Source organism: Melospiza georgiana, chromosome 6, assembly GCF_028018845.1.
Source record: "Melospiza georgiana isolate bMelGeo1 chromosome 6, bMelGeo1.pri, whole genome shotgun sequence".
Classification (NCBI taxonomy): Eukaryota; Metazoa; Chordata; class Aves; order Passeriformes; family Passerellidae; genus Melospiza; species Melospiza georgiana.
Genome location: NC_080435.1, coordinates 59,750,699 through 59,764,621, shown reverse-complemented (window position 1 = coordinate 59,764,621; position 13,923 = coordinate 59,750,699). Strand labels below are relative to the sequence as shown.

The 13,923-nt window shown below is 41.7% G+C and overlaps 1 protein-coding gene across 1 annotated transcript; it reads left to right on the top strand.

Annotated features, from left to right (window-relative positions):
- Positions 1–205: 205 nt before the first annotated feature.
- Positions 206–13,511, top strand: ACTR10 (actin related protein 10). Its single transcript, XM_058027044.1, has 13 exons — positions 206–334; positions 1,800–1,872; positions 3,323–3,405; positions 5,494–5,602; positions 7,282–7,389; positions 7,567–7,634; positions 7,888–7,967; positions 8,889–8,924; positions 10,208–10,287; positions 10,386–10,459; positions 11,637–11,718; positions 12,323–12,524; positions 13,042–13,511. Exons 1-13 carry the CDS (start codon positions 258–260, stop codon positions 13,221–13,223), a joined length of 1,254 nt encoding a protein of 417 aa, XP_057883027.1. The 5' UTR covers positions 206–257; the 3' UTR covers positions 13,224–13,511.
- The last annotated feature ends 412 nt before the right edge of the window (positions 13,512–13,923 follow it).

The window sequence follows — 13,923 nt, the reverse complement described above, 5'->3', positions numbered from 1 at the left end:
AGGGGAGCCCGCCCAGCACCGCGCCCGCCGCCGGCACCACGGCGCTCCCGGCTGTGCTGGAGCCCTGCAGGATGGGGCGGGAGCGGCGGTGCTGGCCCAAGAGAGGCAGCGGGACGGTGGAGGGGCGGACAGGCGCTGCGGGCAGCCCGGCGCGCCGGGAGCAGGAAGGGCCCGGTAGCGGCGGCTGAGGGAGGGGAACGGGAGGGAAGCGGGGAAGGGAACGGAGGAAGGGAGGGAGACAGGGAGGCCGGGCTGCGATGCCGCTGTACGAGGGGCTCGGCAGCGGCGGGGAGAAAACCGCCGTGGTGATCGACCTGGGACAGGCCTTCACCAAGTGAGTGCCCCGCGCTGAGGCCGGGATTTGGGGGTGTCCGGTCTGCGGAAGGGAAACATTCAGGGAGACCTCAGAGCTCCTTCCAGTGCTTTAAAGGGACTCTGAGAGACCTGGAGGGGGATTTGGACAAGGAGCTGGAGTGACAGGACATGGGGAATGGCTTCACACTGACAGAGAGCAGGGTTAGATGGGATATTGGAAAAAATTCCGTGTGAGGGCGTGAGGCCCTGGCACAGGATGCCCAGAGAAGCTGTGGCTGCCCCTGGATCCCTGGAAATGTCCAGGACCAGGTTGGACAGGGCTCGGAACACCCTGGGATGGTGGAAGGTGTCCCTGACCATGTCAGGAGTTGGAGTGAGATGGTTTCTAAGTCCCCTTCCCATCCCAAGAATAATTATGTGAGGTTTTCCCCTTTCTGTCTTGATCCGTGTGGTGTGGAGCTGGTAATGAACAGCCTACGTTTTTAATGTTGTGGTTTAGATTAAAACAAGATTTAGCTCTAGCGCTGAAGCAGGAATTCTCGCTGTTTTTTTTAGTATTTCACCTCGTGGGCCAAAAGCTTTGTTACCTGGGAATGGGAGGATTTAACAGAGCCTACATGGATGGGGACAGGTGATTCCCATGGGTGGATTCACACTGACAGCTTTTCCCAAGTTTGTAGTGCTTGTGAGCTTTTATTCCTTGGCCATTGTTTATGCAATAAAACCCTCTCTTGGAAATGCCTTTTCCCTGAATAGTGTGTTTCTAGGATCTGTTCCCAGCCTTCATTCTGATAGAAGTAATAGGAGCCGAATTGTATGAGAAATGTTTGTTCTGTTGCAAATCAGGCTGAAATTCAGCTGAAAGTTCAAGGAAAACACTGGGACTGCACAAGCATCTGTTTGAGACAGAAGAAGAAAATTAAATTCTGAATTCAAGAAATTCAAAATTCTGCTTCAAGGTTTTATTTTTCTGAAACGATCCAACATGTTTGCACTTGCCAAATCCCTCTCAAGCATTGACTTTTTACATTAAAAGTACTCCAAGTCCAGCAGCTTTGCAGAAAACTGTATTTTTCCTCAGAGCTTTGTAGTTACTGGGAGGGACAGGGGTGAAACAAATATCAGGCACTGAGGCTAGAACAAACTTTGAATTTATTTTGCTTTTAACTTCCTTTCTTCAGTACAGAGTTCTTGTGTGTTTGAGGAAGAACAGGTGGGTTTCTGGAAAGTTTGATTTGGGGTTGCTGCTGTTTTTATCCTTTTGTTGAGAGAGTCAATAGAAAAGATACAAAACCTTTAAATTTAAATTTTTAAATTTATCTCATCTTTAAATTGATCTTAAAGTGGTTGGATAGGAAAACTGTGTGCAAAACCCCTCTCTGCAGTAGGAGAATTCCCTAATTCATTACTCTGTGATGGTCCCCAGGCCCAGGGGGTCAAGTGGTGACTTCAAATAATTTAATAAAATCAACATTTTCTTTCAGGTGTGGGTTTGCAGGAGAAACAGGACCCAGGTGCATCATCCCCAGTGAAATCAAGAAACCTGATGCCTCAAAGGTGAGCTGGTTTTATGCTGTTTGTTATGGCATAGAAAGAATTTGCAGATGCTTTTTCTGTCCATCACAAGCCATTTTTCACTGCCTGAATAAAATATTCTGAAACTTTATTATTACATTTTTCATTATTTTAACTGCTGCTTTTAAAAACTGTGGGTAGGTGCAGGTAAGTGTGATGCCAGTGCTCAGTGCCCATGGAGCTTGTGTTTTGGGGAGTTTATTGAGAATAAATAACAACAACAACAACAACAACAACAAAAACAACAACAACAACAACAACAACAATAATAATAATAATAATAATAATAATAATAATAATAATAATTCTTTTCATTTAGTAGAGGTTGGAAAACTAATTCTAAGCTGCCTGTATGAAAAAAGAGCATTAATGAACTGGAATTCAGTTATAGGGTGGGTTTATGTGGTGTTTTAAGGACAAAGAGCAAATCAGGCAGGAGTGAATATTTATATATAATTTCAGATAAAATATATATTATGTATTTTATATATTTCTTTACATATCCTGTGAATATATGGATATATATATAGACATACATATACATACATATATATATTATATATTTATATATATAATATATATTTATTTAGATATTTATATATTATAAATATATATTATATAAAATATATAAATATTTTTGTATCATATACACGATATTTATATATATGATATATTTATAATTTTAACACAATATTAACTACGTAATATATATTATATATTTATATATTATATATAATATATAAATATATATAATATATATTAGATATTTATTATTGTATTGTTAAATATTGCATATTTAATACAATGTATTTATATATATAATATATATTTATATTATATTTATATTATGTTTATATTATGTTTATATTGTCTATAATATATACATATATTTATATTTATATAAACATATAGATTTATATAAATTATTATATATTTATATATTATATATAGTGTATACAATATATATTGTATATTTATATATTATATACATATTATATATCTATATATAATTATTATATATAATATTTATTATTTATATATTTATGTTTATATTTATATTATATGGTATATATATTTATATATAATATATATTATAAATATATTTATATAAATATATATTTATTTTATATACCGTTTATATATTTGTATAAATCTATATTTATATATAGATTTATAGATTTATAAATGTATTTATTTATATATTATATACAATATATTTTATATATAATATATTTATATTTAAAATTATTTTATATAAATATATAAAAATAATTTTATAATAATATTTTATAATAATGTATATCATTATATAGAATAATTATTTATTTAGATATAATTCTATATATCTATTCTTCTATATAATTATTTATATAGAAATATAAATAATTACTGCCCAGCATTGGAGCTGACTGTGGGTATTTTCCCTTCCCAGCCTGTCAAGGTGGTTCAGTACAACATCAACACAGAGGAGCTGTATTCCTACCTGAAGGAGTTTATCCACATGCTGTATTTCAGGTAGGAGACCTTCCAGACCTTCCCTGAGCACTTCCAGGGCTGTGAGCAGGGGATGGGCACTGCCTGCTTTGATAAGAGCACTGAGATAAGGCTTTGCAAGGGGCTGCCTGGCTGTGGTGGTGCTGAGATCCAGGTTATCTCCCAGAGAGTTCCTGTCCTGAAGCAGGAGGTGTTTGATAAATGACCTTTGAGCTGAGGGGTTTATAAAGGGCCTGAGAAGGGGAAGGCATTCCCTCAGGAGTTGCATTGATTTTGGGAGGGCTGAAGCTCCTGTCAGTGCAGAACTCTCCTGTGGGATCTCAGCACAGCAGTCCTGATGTGCAGAGACACCGAGACAACCTTTGGGGGGCTCGGAGGTCCTGGAATGTTGCCAGAAGGGTCTGGTGGCTGGACTTTGATCCTACACAGGAGACAACACCTGGATGAGGATGGGAGGATCTCACTGGGATAAATGCTGAAGGGATAGGTTAATTAGAGTGTGAAACACAGGGTTTAGAATTTCGGTACAGGGGGGTCTAGAGAAACAAGATGGAGGAATTGGGGCGTGTCCTGTTCTTCTTCTTCTTCTTGGCCTCCATCTTCTGTGGTGGTGGTGGCACTTTGGGATTGGTTCTTACTAAAAGCGCACTGGTCAATAAGGGTGAAAGGTGTCGGTTTCTCGGCTGTTTAGGTGGCCTTGGGCAGCCGGCGCTCCAAAGGACAAGAAGAGACTTCAGATCTTTCCTCGGTCTCGGTGTTTATTTATTGTTTATCTAAAAGATTTTCTCTTGGCCCGACAGAGGTCTGCTCAGCAGCCAGCCATGAGCACACTGAGAGCCCCCAGGGCGGTCACCTATCTTTATACTCAAAGTTACGTATACAATATTTATACTTTTTCCCCAATATCTTTTACCCTTATTAACCAGTGCACTTCTAGTAAGAACCAATCCCAAAGTGCCAACATCACCACAGAAGATGGAGGCCAAGAAGAAGAAGAAGGACAGGACACGCCCCAATTCCTCCATCTTACTTCTTTAGACCCCCCTGTACAGAAATCCTAAACCCTGTGTCTTACACTCTAATTAACCTATCCCTTCACCATTCACCCAGTGAAATCCTCCCATCCTCATACAGGTGTTGTCTCCCGTGCAGGATCAAAGTGCAGCCACCAGACACTTCTGGCAACATCCCAGGACTCCCGAGCGCCCCAAGGGTGGTCTTGGCCACTCTGCACCTCCATCCTGAGGTGCTGAGATCCCACAGAAAGGTATTGGGGGAAATAGGTAAATATCTTATAGGTAGTTTTGGGTATAAAGACAAGTGACCGCCCCGGGGGCTCTCAGTGTGCTCATGGCTGGCTGTTGAGCAGACCTCTGTCGGGCTGAGAGAAAATCTTGTAGATAAAAACTAATAAACACTGAAGAATGAGAAAAAACCTGAAGCCTCCTTTCGTCCTTTGGAGCGTGGGCTGTCCAAGGCCATCCCAAGCCTTTCCAGGCCATCAAAACAGCCGAGAATGGGACACTCTCCCCACAGTGGTTTGGAAGGAGGAATCTTTACCTGTGGAATGTTTTTACCTCAGCAGTACATCCCTTTATTCTGTTGTTAGTACCCTTAGTGAATAATGAAATTGGGCTTGGTCTTTTCTCTTTGCTTCCAATCCATATTTTTCCACAGTGAAAACCATCACAGGGAAACCAGGATTTAATTTCTGTGCCTCAGATCTGCTGTGGGCTGGGTTGTTTTCTTCTCCTGTCCTGAACCAACACTTTGCAATTGGAATCTGGACAATTTCATCCTCTTCCACTGAAATCAGAGCATCAGAGTATCATCATTCTTATGTGCTTTATGACACTGGACAAGCCATTGATGTCTTATTCTTGTGTTATTTTATATTGATTTCGAAATGTATCATGAATTCCCTGACTTCCTTTTAGGAAAGCACTGAGGTTTTTAGATTAGTGAAAATCTTTGGGTCTGCTGTAGCAAATGTATCTAAGTGCAAATCTTTAGGATTTTTGAGGAAAATGGAATATGACTGTAGAACAGATCTCATAATATCTACTTAAACTTCCCGATTTTATTTTTCACATCTTTGTCTGTTTTTAGGCACCTGCTGGTGAATCCCAGGGACAGGCGTGTTGTGATCATAGAGTCAGTGCTGTGCCCCTCACACTTCAGGGACACCCTCACCAGGGTCCTTTTCAAGCATTTTGAGGTGAGTCCTGCACAGAAATTTGCACATTTGCTCCACTTGCCAGGAAGAATTTTGCTGTCAGTACCAGATGTGGGAAATAAAAATGGAAATAGTGGCAAAAGAGTGAGAGGCATAAAAAAGAAAATCCAGATGATGGTGTGAGGAAGTAGGGCATGGAAGTTGAATTGAAGACCATTTTGTTCTTTTCTGACTCTTCATGAGGCCACAAAGCAGCAGCAGCAATTAACAGGGTTCTGCAAGGTTTCCCTGCCTTGTGGATAACACAGCTCACAGTGCACTGTCCCAGACAGATCCAATAATCCCCATTGAGCCCTGCCTGCAGCCAGGATTTCTATTTAAACACTTCTTAGTGCCCTGTCAGCAAATCTCCTGATTTCTGCCACAGTCAATATCTGCCCAGCACATGGCTGAGCTCATTTGGAGAGGAACTTACCTGAAATCAAATACCTGCTCTGCCTAATCAGCCTTTGTGAAGAAAAGTTGTGGGTAATAAAACCTGTGGCTGCCCTGGAGGTGTCCAAGGCCAGGCTGGGACAGTGAAAGGTGGAACTGGATGGTCCTTAAGGTTCCATCCCACCCAACCAGTCAAGGATGCTGTGAAAAGTCTGAACCTAATTCTTGTGTAGTTGTAACATAAAATGTTTTAAAAGGTGACTCCATGCTTCTTCAGTTCAGACAGAAAAAAGTTCAAGGTTTTTCTATAAAATTAATGAAACCAGTTTGACTTCACTGTCCTTCCACAGCACAGTTACCAACCAAGCTCAAACTCCTGTATAATTCTTTCTTACTATTGGTAAAATTTTCTGATCACTTCACCTTGCTGAAAGATTTAAGTTGGTTTTTTGAGGTTTTTTTCCTAATCCCTTTTGCAGCAATAAAATGTCTCAGCTAAAGCACATCCCATGCAACATGGTTTATTGAAAATGGCTCAGGTATTCAGTCATATTTTGATGGAGAGACTTTGTAACATGTTGAAAAGCCAGTTAATACTGATAGAAGTTGAATTCTCTCTGGTTTCTATTTTCTGCTTGGTGCAAAGAGTGGTTTATTAATACAGGGTCAATATTTTGCCTTCTAGCTCTGGGTTAAGGGTCAGTATGGTTCCTGTAAGTGCAGGATTTATTGAAATTTCTCATTTAATTCACACTTCAAAGTGTTCTTTTAATGAAACTGTTGCTTTCTAGAAAACTTGATTGATGGAATTCTGGGAGAAGGAAGTAATTCTCATGTAATTTCAACTTGAGTTTCCACATTGTTTTTATGAGAATGTTTCAAACAGCCTCTTCTGTTTGGATGCAGCAGTGTTTATAATAAAGCACACTTTTATGGATTTTTTAGCTCTTTTATTCACATCTTCAAGTTTTTACAGCTTTTGAAGTGGCTATATTTCAGCTTCTTTCATTTTTTCAATAACAATAAGAAAGTGGACATGAGTTTTATAGCCAACACTTGCTTTTCTTGCAATCCATCATTACTGAAGTACCTGGTGTGCACCACAAAGAAGATGGACACAGAATCTGGAATCCTGTTGTATTTGTTCATTAGATTACTACTGGAATAATTCAAGTTGTTTTGGTTTTGCTTTTAAAATGTCATTCAGGAAAGGCATCAGTGCTTTGTTTCTTTTTTTGTTTCCTTTTTCCCCTCTTCTGTCAACTTTGCTTTTGTTATTTGTGTAGGTACCTTCTGTTTTGTTTGCTCCAAGCCACCTGATGTCTCTCCTGACACTGGGGATCAACTCTGCCATGGTGCTGGACTGTGGATATGCAGAAAGCTTGGTGCTGCCTGTATCCTTTCTTTTCAGTGAGGCTGCCATGAAACATGAGATTTTTATTGATTAGAAATTCACTTTGGACAAAAGCAGTTAGAAGGTGGCAGATGCAAGGGATTGTAGAAGGGAAAAGGCATTTTATTCCAGCAGATTGAAATCTAATGAAAAAGAGATTTTCCTGAACTTCCTGTAGATCTATGAGGGAATTCCAATCCTGAGTTGCTGGGGTTCCCTTCCCCTGGGAGGAAAGGCCATCCACAAGTAAGTTCATAGTTACCCATTCCAGATTACAAATTATTTACTTGTCAAAGTTCCTCTTTGACCATGAGCAAAAATTCCTTTTCTAAATCATAACTTGCTGTAACATCATCCAATTTTTAGAATTAAAACTGTGCAGCTGTAGCTGATGTGGTAAAATCTGTGGGAATGGGGTGTCCTTAGGATTATATTTAGAAGGATGTAACTGCAAGGAATAAATCCTGTCCCTGGGTTCATGGATCTCTCTCTGTTTCAGGGAGCTGGAGTATCAGCTGCTGGAGCAGTGCACGGTGGACACAGGACTGGCCAAGGGACAAAGCCTTCCCTCTGTGATGGGTAAGGACTGGGGTGGGCAATCTGTGCTGGGAACAGAAAATAAAATGGGTTCAGGATTCACTGTGTCTGCTGTGGCCTGCCTGCATGAGTTCTGTCTTGGCATCCTGGCCTGGAGCAGGAGGTTGTTGTTCCCCTGTACTCAGCACTTGAGGCCACACCTGGAGTGCTGTGCCCAGCTCTGGGCCCTCACTTTGGGAAGGACATTGGGACAATGGAACATGTCCAGAGGGGACAACAAGGCTGGAGAGGGGCTGGGAACACAAACCCTGTGAGGAAGCCCTGAGGGAGCTGGGGGTGCTCAGCCTGGAGAAAAGGAGACTCAGGGCTGCCCCCATCACTCTGCACAGCCCCTGAAAGGTGCCTGTGCTCAGCTGGGGCTGGGCTCTGTCTGCAGCAGCACTGACACAGCCAGAGCACACAGCCTCAAGCTGCACCAAGGGAAATACAGGCTGGATATCAGGGAAAAGTGTTTTACAGAAAGGGTGAGAAAGTTCTGGAATGGCTGCCCAGGGAGGTGGTGCAGTGCCCATCCCTGGGTGTGTTTAACAAAGCCTGGATGTGGCACTGGGTGCCAGGGCTGAGCTGTTGGGGCTGGGTTGGACTCCATGATCCTGAAGGTCTCTCCCAACCCAGTGATTCTGTAATTTCACAAGTGTATTATTTTTATGACAAGCCTCTTCTCCCAGCAGTTTTGAATAAAAGCTGAGATAAAAGTTCTGCAGTAATTTTTCAGTCTGTTTTGAGCAAAGACAAACTTATTTCTGTTCTTAATATCTTCTCTGCTTTGGAAATCTTTGAAAGCTGCTGTCAGAGTGAAAGTTTAATCTATTAAATGTAATTCAATCTTAGAACAAAAGTTTTTTTTAAGCAGGAAGAGAATTTAAGAACGAAACTAAGTTTTTTTTTTTTTTCTTATTTCAGGTTCAGTCCCAGAAGACATAGTAGAGGATATAAAAGGTAAATTTGTTTGCTTTGTATATCTCTATAGTGGAGTGTGATAATAACAAGTGTGCAATATTTTACATTTAGGAATGAAAATTATTTTACATTTAGGAATTTGTTTCTCTTCTCTGCTGTATTTATTACCTTAGATGAACTTGTGTTGTTCTTCCTCTTTGAAAGCAAAACCAAAACCAGGTTTTGAATTCCTCTTTCACTTTAACCTCTGTGTTGTTGAGTTGCAACTTTTAGATATATTTGATAGGTGGGCACAGAAAGACACTACTACTGTTGTGTAGTGTTGTTTATAGATTAACTAGAAAGGCTCAGTTTGCTTTAAAGTCAATTTTTCAAAAAAAAAAAAGTAATTATAAAGATGTTTTGGGGTGTTCAGGCAGGCAAGAGGAGACAAGAACTACATTTACTACACCAGAAAAAGTAGATTCTTTCTTTGGGAGAACTTGGGTGAATTCCTATGTGATTGTTCCATGTGCAACAGAGAGAAAAAGATGTGTTTTCAAGAAAACTGTAACTAGTATGTATCCCTTGGGTCAAATTAGGAAGAAATCCTTCAGTCAAATGCAAAATAAATGCAGCTGGTGCTTTGTGAAGTGGAAGTTGCTTTTCTGATTCCTGGACTTGCACACTTTTTCTGATGAGTTGTGTTTTCTGTGCAGTCTTTTGGAAGCAGAGACCCCAGGCTGGGGATGAAATTGTTGCTGTCTGTGTTGAAGGGTTGTTCCTTTGTGACAGCAGGTCGTGGGGAGGATGCTCACCTGTGCCAAATGCAATAATGAAGTGTACAATAACAGTGGCAGCTGGGATACAAATGAGGCTGGGCTCTGTCAGTGTTGTCTGGAAGCAGAAAACCCCTCTGGAGTTCTCAGGGTGTTGAAGAGTTGCAGGAAGGAAAATGTTGCATGGCAGGAGTTTGTTTAGGAAATGAGCAATGCCTCATTTGAAGCTGTGGTGCCAAGGCTGCAGTGAAGGCAGGATACAGCCCCTGGCACCTTGAGGCACCATTAGGAGCATCCCTCTGGCTTTAAATCTTGTGTGAGAAAGGACAGGCAGGATTTCCAACATGATTTTAGTGTCAGCTTTGTTTAACTTGTGATCTAGAGAGCACCTGAACTCTGCTGGAGAGGAGAGACTGCTTCTCTTGGCATTTATTTGATAATCTCTTGGACCAGCAAGGGCTTGGAGTGTGTGTTCTTCTCTAAATTAAGAAAATTGTTGGTTTTGCTGGTGATGAAAGGATCCAGGGCCTCACTCTGCCCCTCTGTTCCTTCCCCTCTGCTCAGTCCGCACTTGCTTTGTCAGTGATCTCCAGCGGGGGCTGAAAATCCAGGCAGCCAAGTTCAACCTTGATGGCAGTGCTCAGGTGAGTGGAGGAGGAAGCTCTTCCTGCTCCTTTGAGGTGGCTGCAGCCTTTTGTGGCTCTGAAATAATAATAATAATACAAGTTTGGTTGTGTTCCAGCGTCCCTCACCACCTCCAGACGTGGACTATCCCTTGGATGGAGAAAAGATTCTCCATGTAGTTGGGCCCATCAGGTGAGAAATGCCATGGCAGAGTATTTGTCATTACAAGGATATATTTCAACTCTAAAAGCACATAAATGTAGCTATGATATTTTCTGAAAAATCCTTTTTTTAGGATATTTCCTCCTGAGAAGCTGAAAGGCCTCAGGAACAAAATGTAAGCAATGATTATCTGCTGCTGTGGAATGCAACAGGGGGATCTGAGATTGGTCTCATGTTGGTTGTTTGTGATTAATGGCCAATCACAGTCAGCTGTCCAGACTGTCTCAGTCAGCCACAAACCTTTGTTATCATTCCTTTTCTATTCTTAGCCAGCCTTCTGATGAAATCCTTTATTCTATTCTTTTAGTATAGTCTTAATAGAATATATATCATAAAATAATAAATCAGCCTTCTGAAACAAGGAGTTTCAACATTCTTGCCTCTTCCCTCATCCTCAGATCCCTGTGAACACCATCACACATAAGTTTTCATAAAATTGGATTTTAATGAGACACTTGCATATGCTTTTAATGCCTCTAAAGTGAAAGCTGTGTGCTGGGCACAGTGCAAACCCACCAGGGGAGGAGGTGGCTTCTCCAGAGCCCCAAGAGAGGGTGAGAACAGAGAGGTTGGCAGGATGGGGGAAGAGAAATGTGTGTCAAAGCCTGATAAGAGGGACAGGTTTAGTGATGTGAACAGGGCATTTGAACCTGGACAAAAGGAGGCTCAGAGGAAACCTCACTCTGCAGCTCCTGCCAGGAGGATGCAGCCAGGGAACAAGGGACAGGACAAGAGTGAAGGGTCTCAGGTTGACTTGGGGAGGTTTAGGTGGGGTACTGGGGAGAATGTCTTCACTGGAAGGTTGTAAAGCACTGGGACTGCCCAGGGCAGTGGTGGAGTCACCATCCCTGGAGGTGTGCAAAACACACCAAGTGTGGATGTGGCACTTGGGGACGTGGCTTAGGGCTGAACAAGGTGCTGATGCTGGGTTGAGGGCTGAATGTGATGACCTTAAAGCTCTTTTCCAAAGATTCCATGACTGTCCCAAGGAGCCCATGATTATCCCCTCCCTGCTGGCACTGCTGTGTGACAGGAGTGACAAATGTTGGAGCAGAGGGCTGGAGTTACCTGCAGCTCTGCTGTGCCCAGTCCAGCCTAGTGTGTTCTGCTGCTCATTAACACTCACTCCCCTCTGTCTGTGCCACAGAGACTCCGTGGTGGAAATCCTCTTTGAGCAGGATAATGAGGAGACATCTGTTGCCACATTGATCTTGGATTCACTGGTTCAGGTACTTTTATATTAGAAACAGTTTAGGGAATGCCTCCAGCCTTAGACAACCTGCAGTTAAAAATGACTCCAGACTTGGAGTCCTGCAGGCTGCTGGTTTACCTTTGCTAGAAGAAAATTAATTTGGACATCTTTATTGCAGGCAGTAGATTAAATTTAGTGCAGAATATTTTCTTGGTGTATACAAATGCTTCACTTCTTATTATATTTAGGAAAAAAAATGCATTAGAAAACCACTATAAATGGAAATTTTCATTATGTGGTGGTGTATATATGTTAATTAAAGTTGGCTCCCTGTAGCTATTGATGCCATTTAAATAAGTTTGCTGAGATGCAATTTATTGGAGAGCCATGGACTTGGCTGATATGACAAACATTTCAATTAGAATCCTTTATGAAAACAAATTGTTTAAGAAGTTCTGTGCCTGGAGCCTTCACCTCTGCACCTCCAGGCATTTCCTTTGCATTTCTCTTGTTATGTTGGTTATTTTCCAGCTAAATATGGTGGGCATAGAAATGGGCTGACTTTCTGAGAGACCTCTGAATGGCTTCCAGCTCAGGCAGTTTGATTTATTTTGGTTTTTTTGTGTCCCTGTGTGCGTTAGTGCCCCATAGACACCAGGAAGCAGCTGGCAGAGAACCTGGTGGTGATCGGGGGCACTGCAATGCTGCCGGGCTTCCTGCACAGGCTCATGGCTGAGATCAGACACCTGGTGGAGAAACCCAAGTACAAGGAAGCTCTTGCCACCAAAACCTTCAGGATTCACACTCCCCCTGCCAAATCCAACTGTGTGGCCTGGCTGGGAGGTAAGAATGGGAACAGCTGGGAAGAGGGGGTGAAAAAAAACCCCTTCCAAGTGGGATTTGTGAATAAAACCTTGTATTTTTAGGGTTAACAAACCAGAACAATTTATGTGCACCAAATTCTGTGGTGCTTTTCTTCCCTGGACAGCTGCTGTGGGCTGGATCTTCTCACAGCTGGTGGGAATTTGTGGTGCAACTTTTTGGGGGTAAAAATTGCCCTGAACACAATGGGGTTTGGTTGAAGTGTTTGAAATACCAACTTTGCTTTAAGAAGTGGGTCAGCCAGGCCAGGTTTGCTGTCAGCAGACAGCAGATGATTCCTTGTTCTCAGTTAATTTCCAGGGATATAAATAAAGCAGTTTGGGGCTAGCTGGGCTGCTGCGAAGGAAAGCAGCAATATCCATTCACCCCTTTAAATTTAGGGGCAGAGCTGAAATATCCCAGTTAAGATTCTTGATGGGAAGAAGCAGAAAGAGAAATTCTCGATGGAATTAATGCAGATTTTTTTTTTCTTTGGCAGGAGCAATTTTTGGAGCTCTCCAGGACATCCTTGGGAGCCGCTCTGTGTCCAAGGAGTATTACAGCCAGACCGGCCGCATTCCCGACTGGTGCTGCCTCAACAACCCCCCCCTGGAAATGATGTTTGATGTTGGGAAAGCACCCCCACCCCTGATGAAAAGAGCTTTTTCCACAGAAAAATAAGCACTTAAATTCCACACAAGGATTCTGCCTCGTTTCAGCTGCATCCATGTGCTTTGGTTTTTGTTCATGAATTTGTGTGTAACACTATTAAATATGAACAGTGTGGGTGTTGTCAGGGTATAGGCACTAACACTATTTAAAACCCTGTCCAGTTATAGTTTACAGACTTAACTCTGGCAGCTCCTCTGCTCTTTTGTCTTGTTTTGGAGAAATTCTGTCCCCTCACGAGCTGTTCCCTACTGAGTTGTTTATTATTTATCTGTATAGTAAATGGCATTGCTGAGAGAATTTGGTTTAAGATATTTTATTTCAAGCATGTTGAGAAGAATGAACAGCACTAGGGAAACATCTGTGGGAATTTTTAGTGCCAACTTCTGTATTAAAATATTCTACCCTTGAGTCACGTGTGAAGAAATGGTTTGGGGCTGTTTAGCAAGGGTAGTGGAACATTATTTCCCTTGTTTTAAGAGTTTTAGTAGAGAACTCTTCTGCCTGTAATCCTCTCCTAGTGCTGAGCTAAAACCTCCAAGAAAAATTCCAGCAGTGTAAGATTATAAATGAATTATAAACAGGTTTGAAGTCATACTTGACTCACGGTGACTGAGGTGTAAATCCTACTCTGAAGAGCAATTTTTGTCTCAAATTTGGGAAGATAAACATAACATTTTTTGGGGTGGTGAAGCCTTTCATTGGCACAAAC

What these genes read in the sequence shown, in the direction of transcription:
- ACTR10 (XM_058027044.1), top strand. Translation starts at nt 258, where the DNA reads ATGCCGCTGTACGAGGGGCTCGGCAGCGGCGGGGAGAAAACCGCCGTG. An exon ending in GGAGGAAAGGCCATCCACAA is followed by an intron (nt 7,635 to 7,887) that starts GTAAGTTCATAG and finishes TCTCTGTTTCAG; the next exon opens with GGAGCTGGAGTATCAGCTGC. An exon ending in ACCTTGATGGCAGTGCTCAG is followed by an intron (nt 10,288 to 10,385) that starts GTGAGTGGAGGA and finishes GTTGTGTTCCAG; the next exon opens with CGTCCCTCACCACCTCCAGA.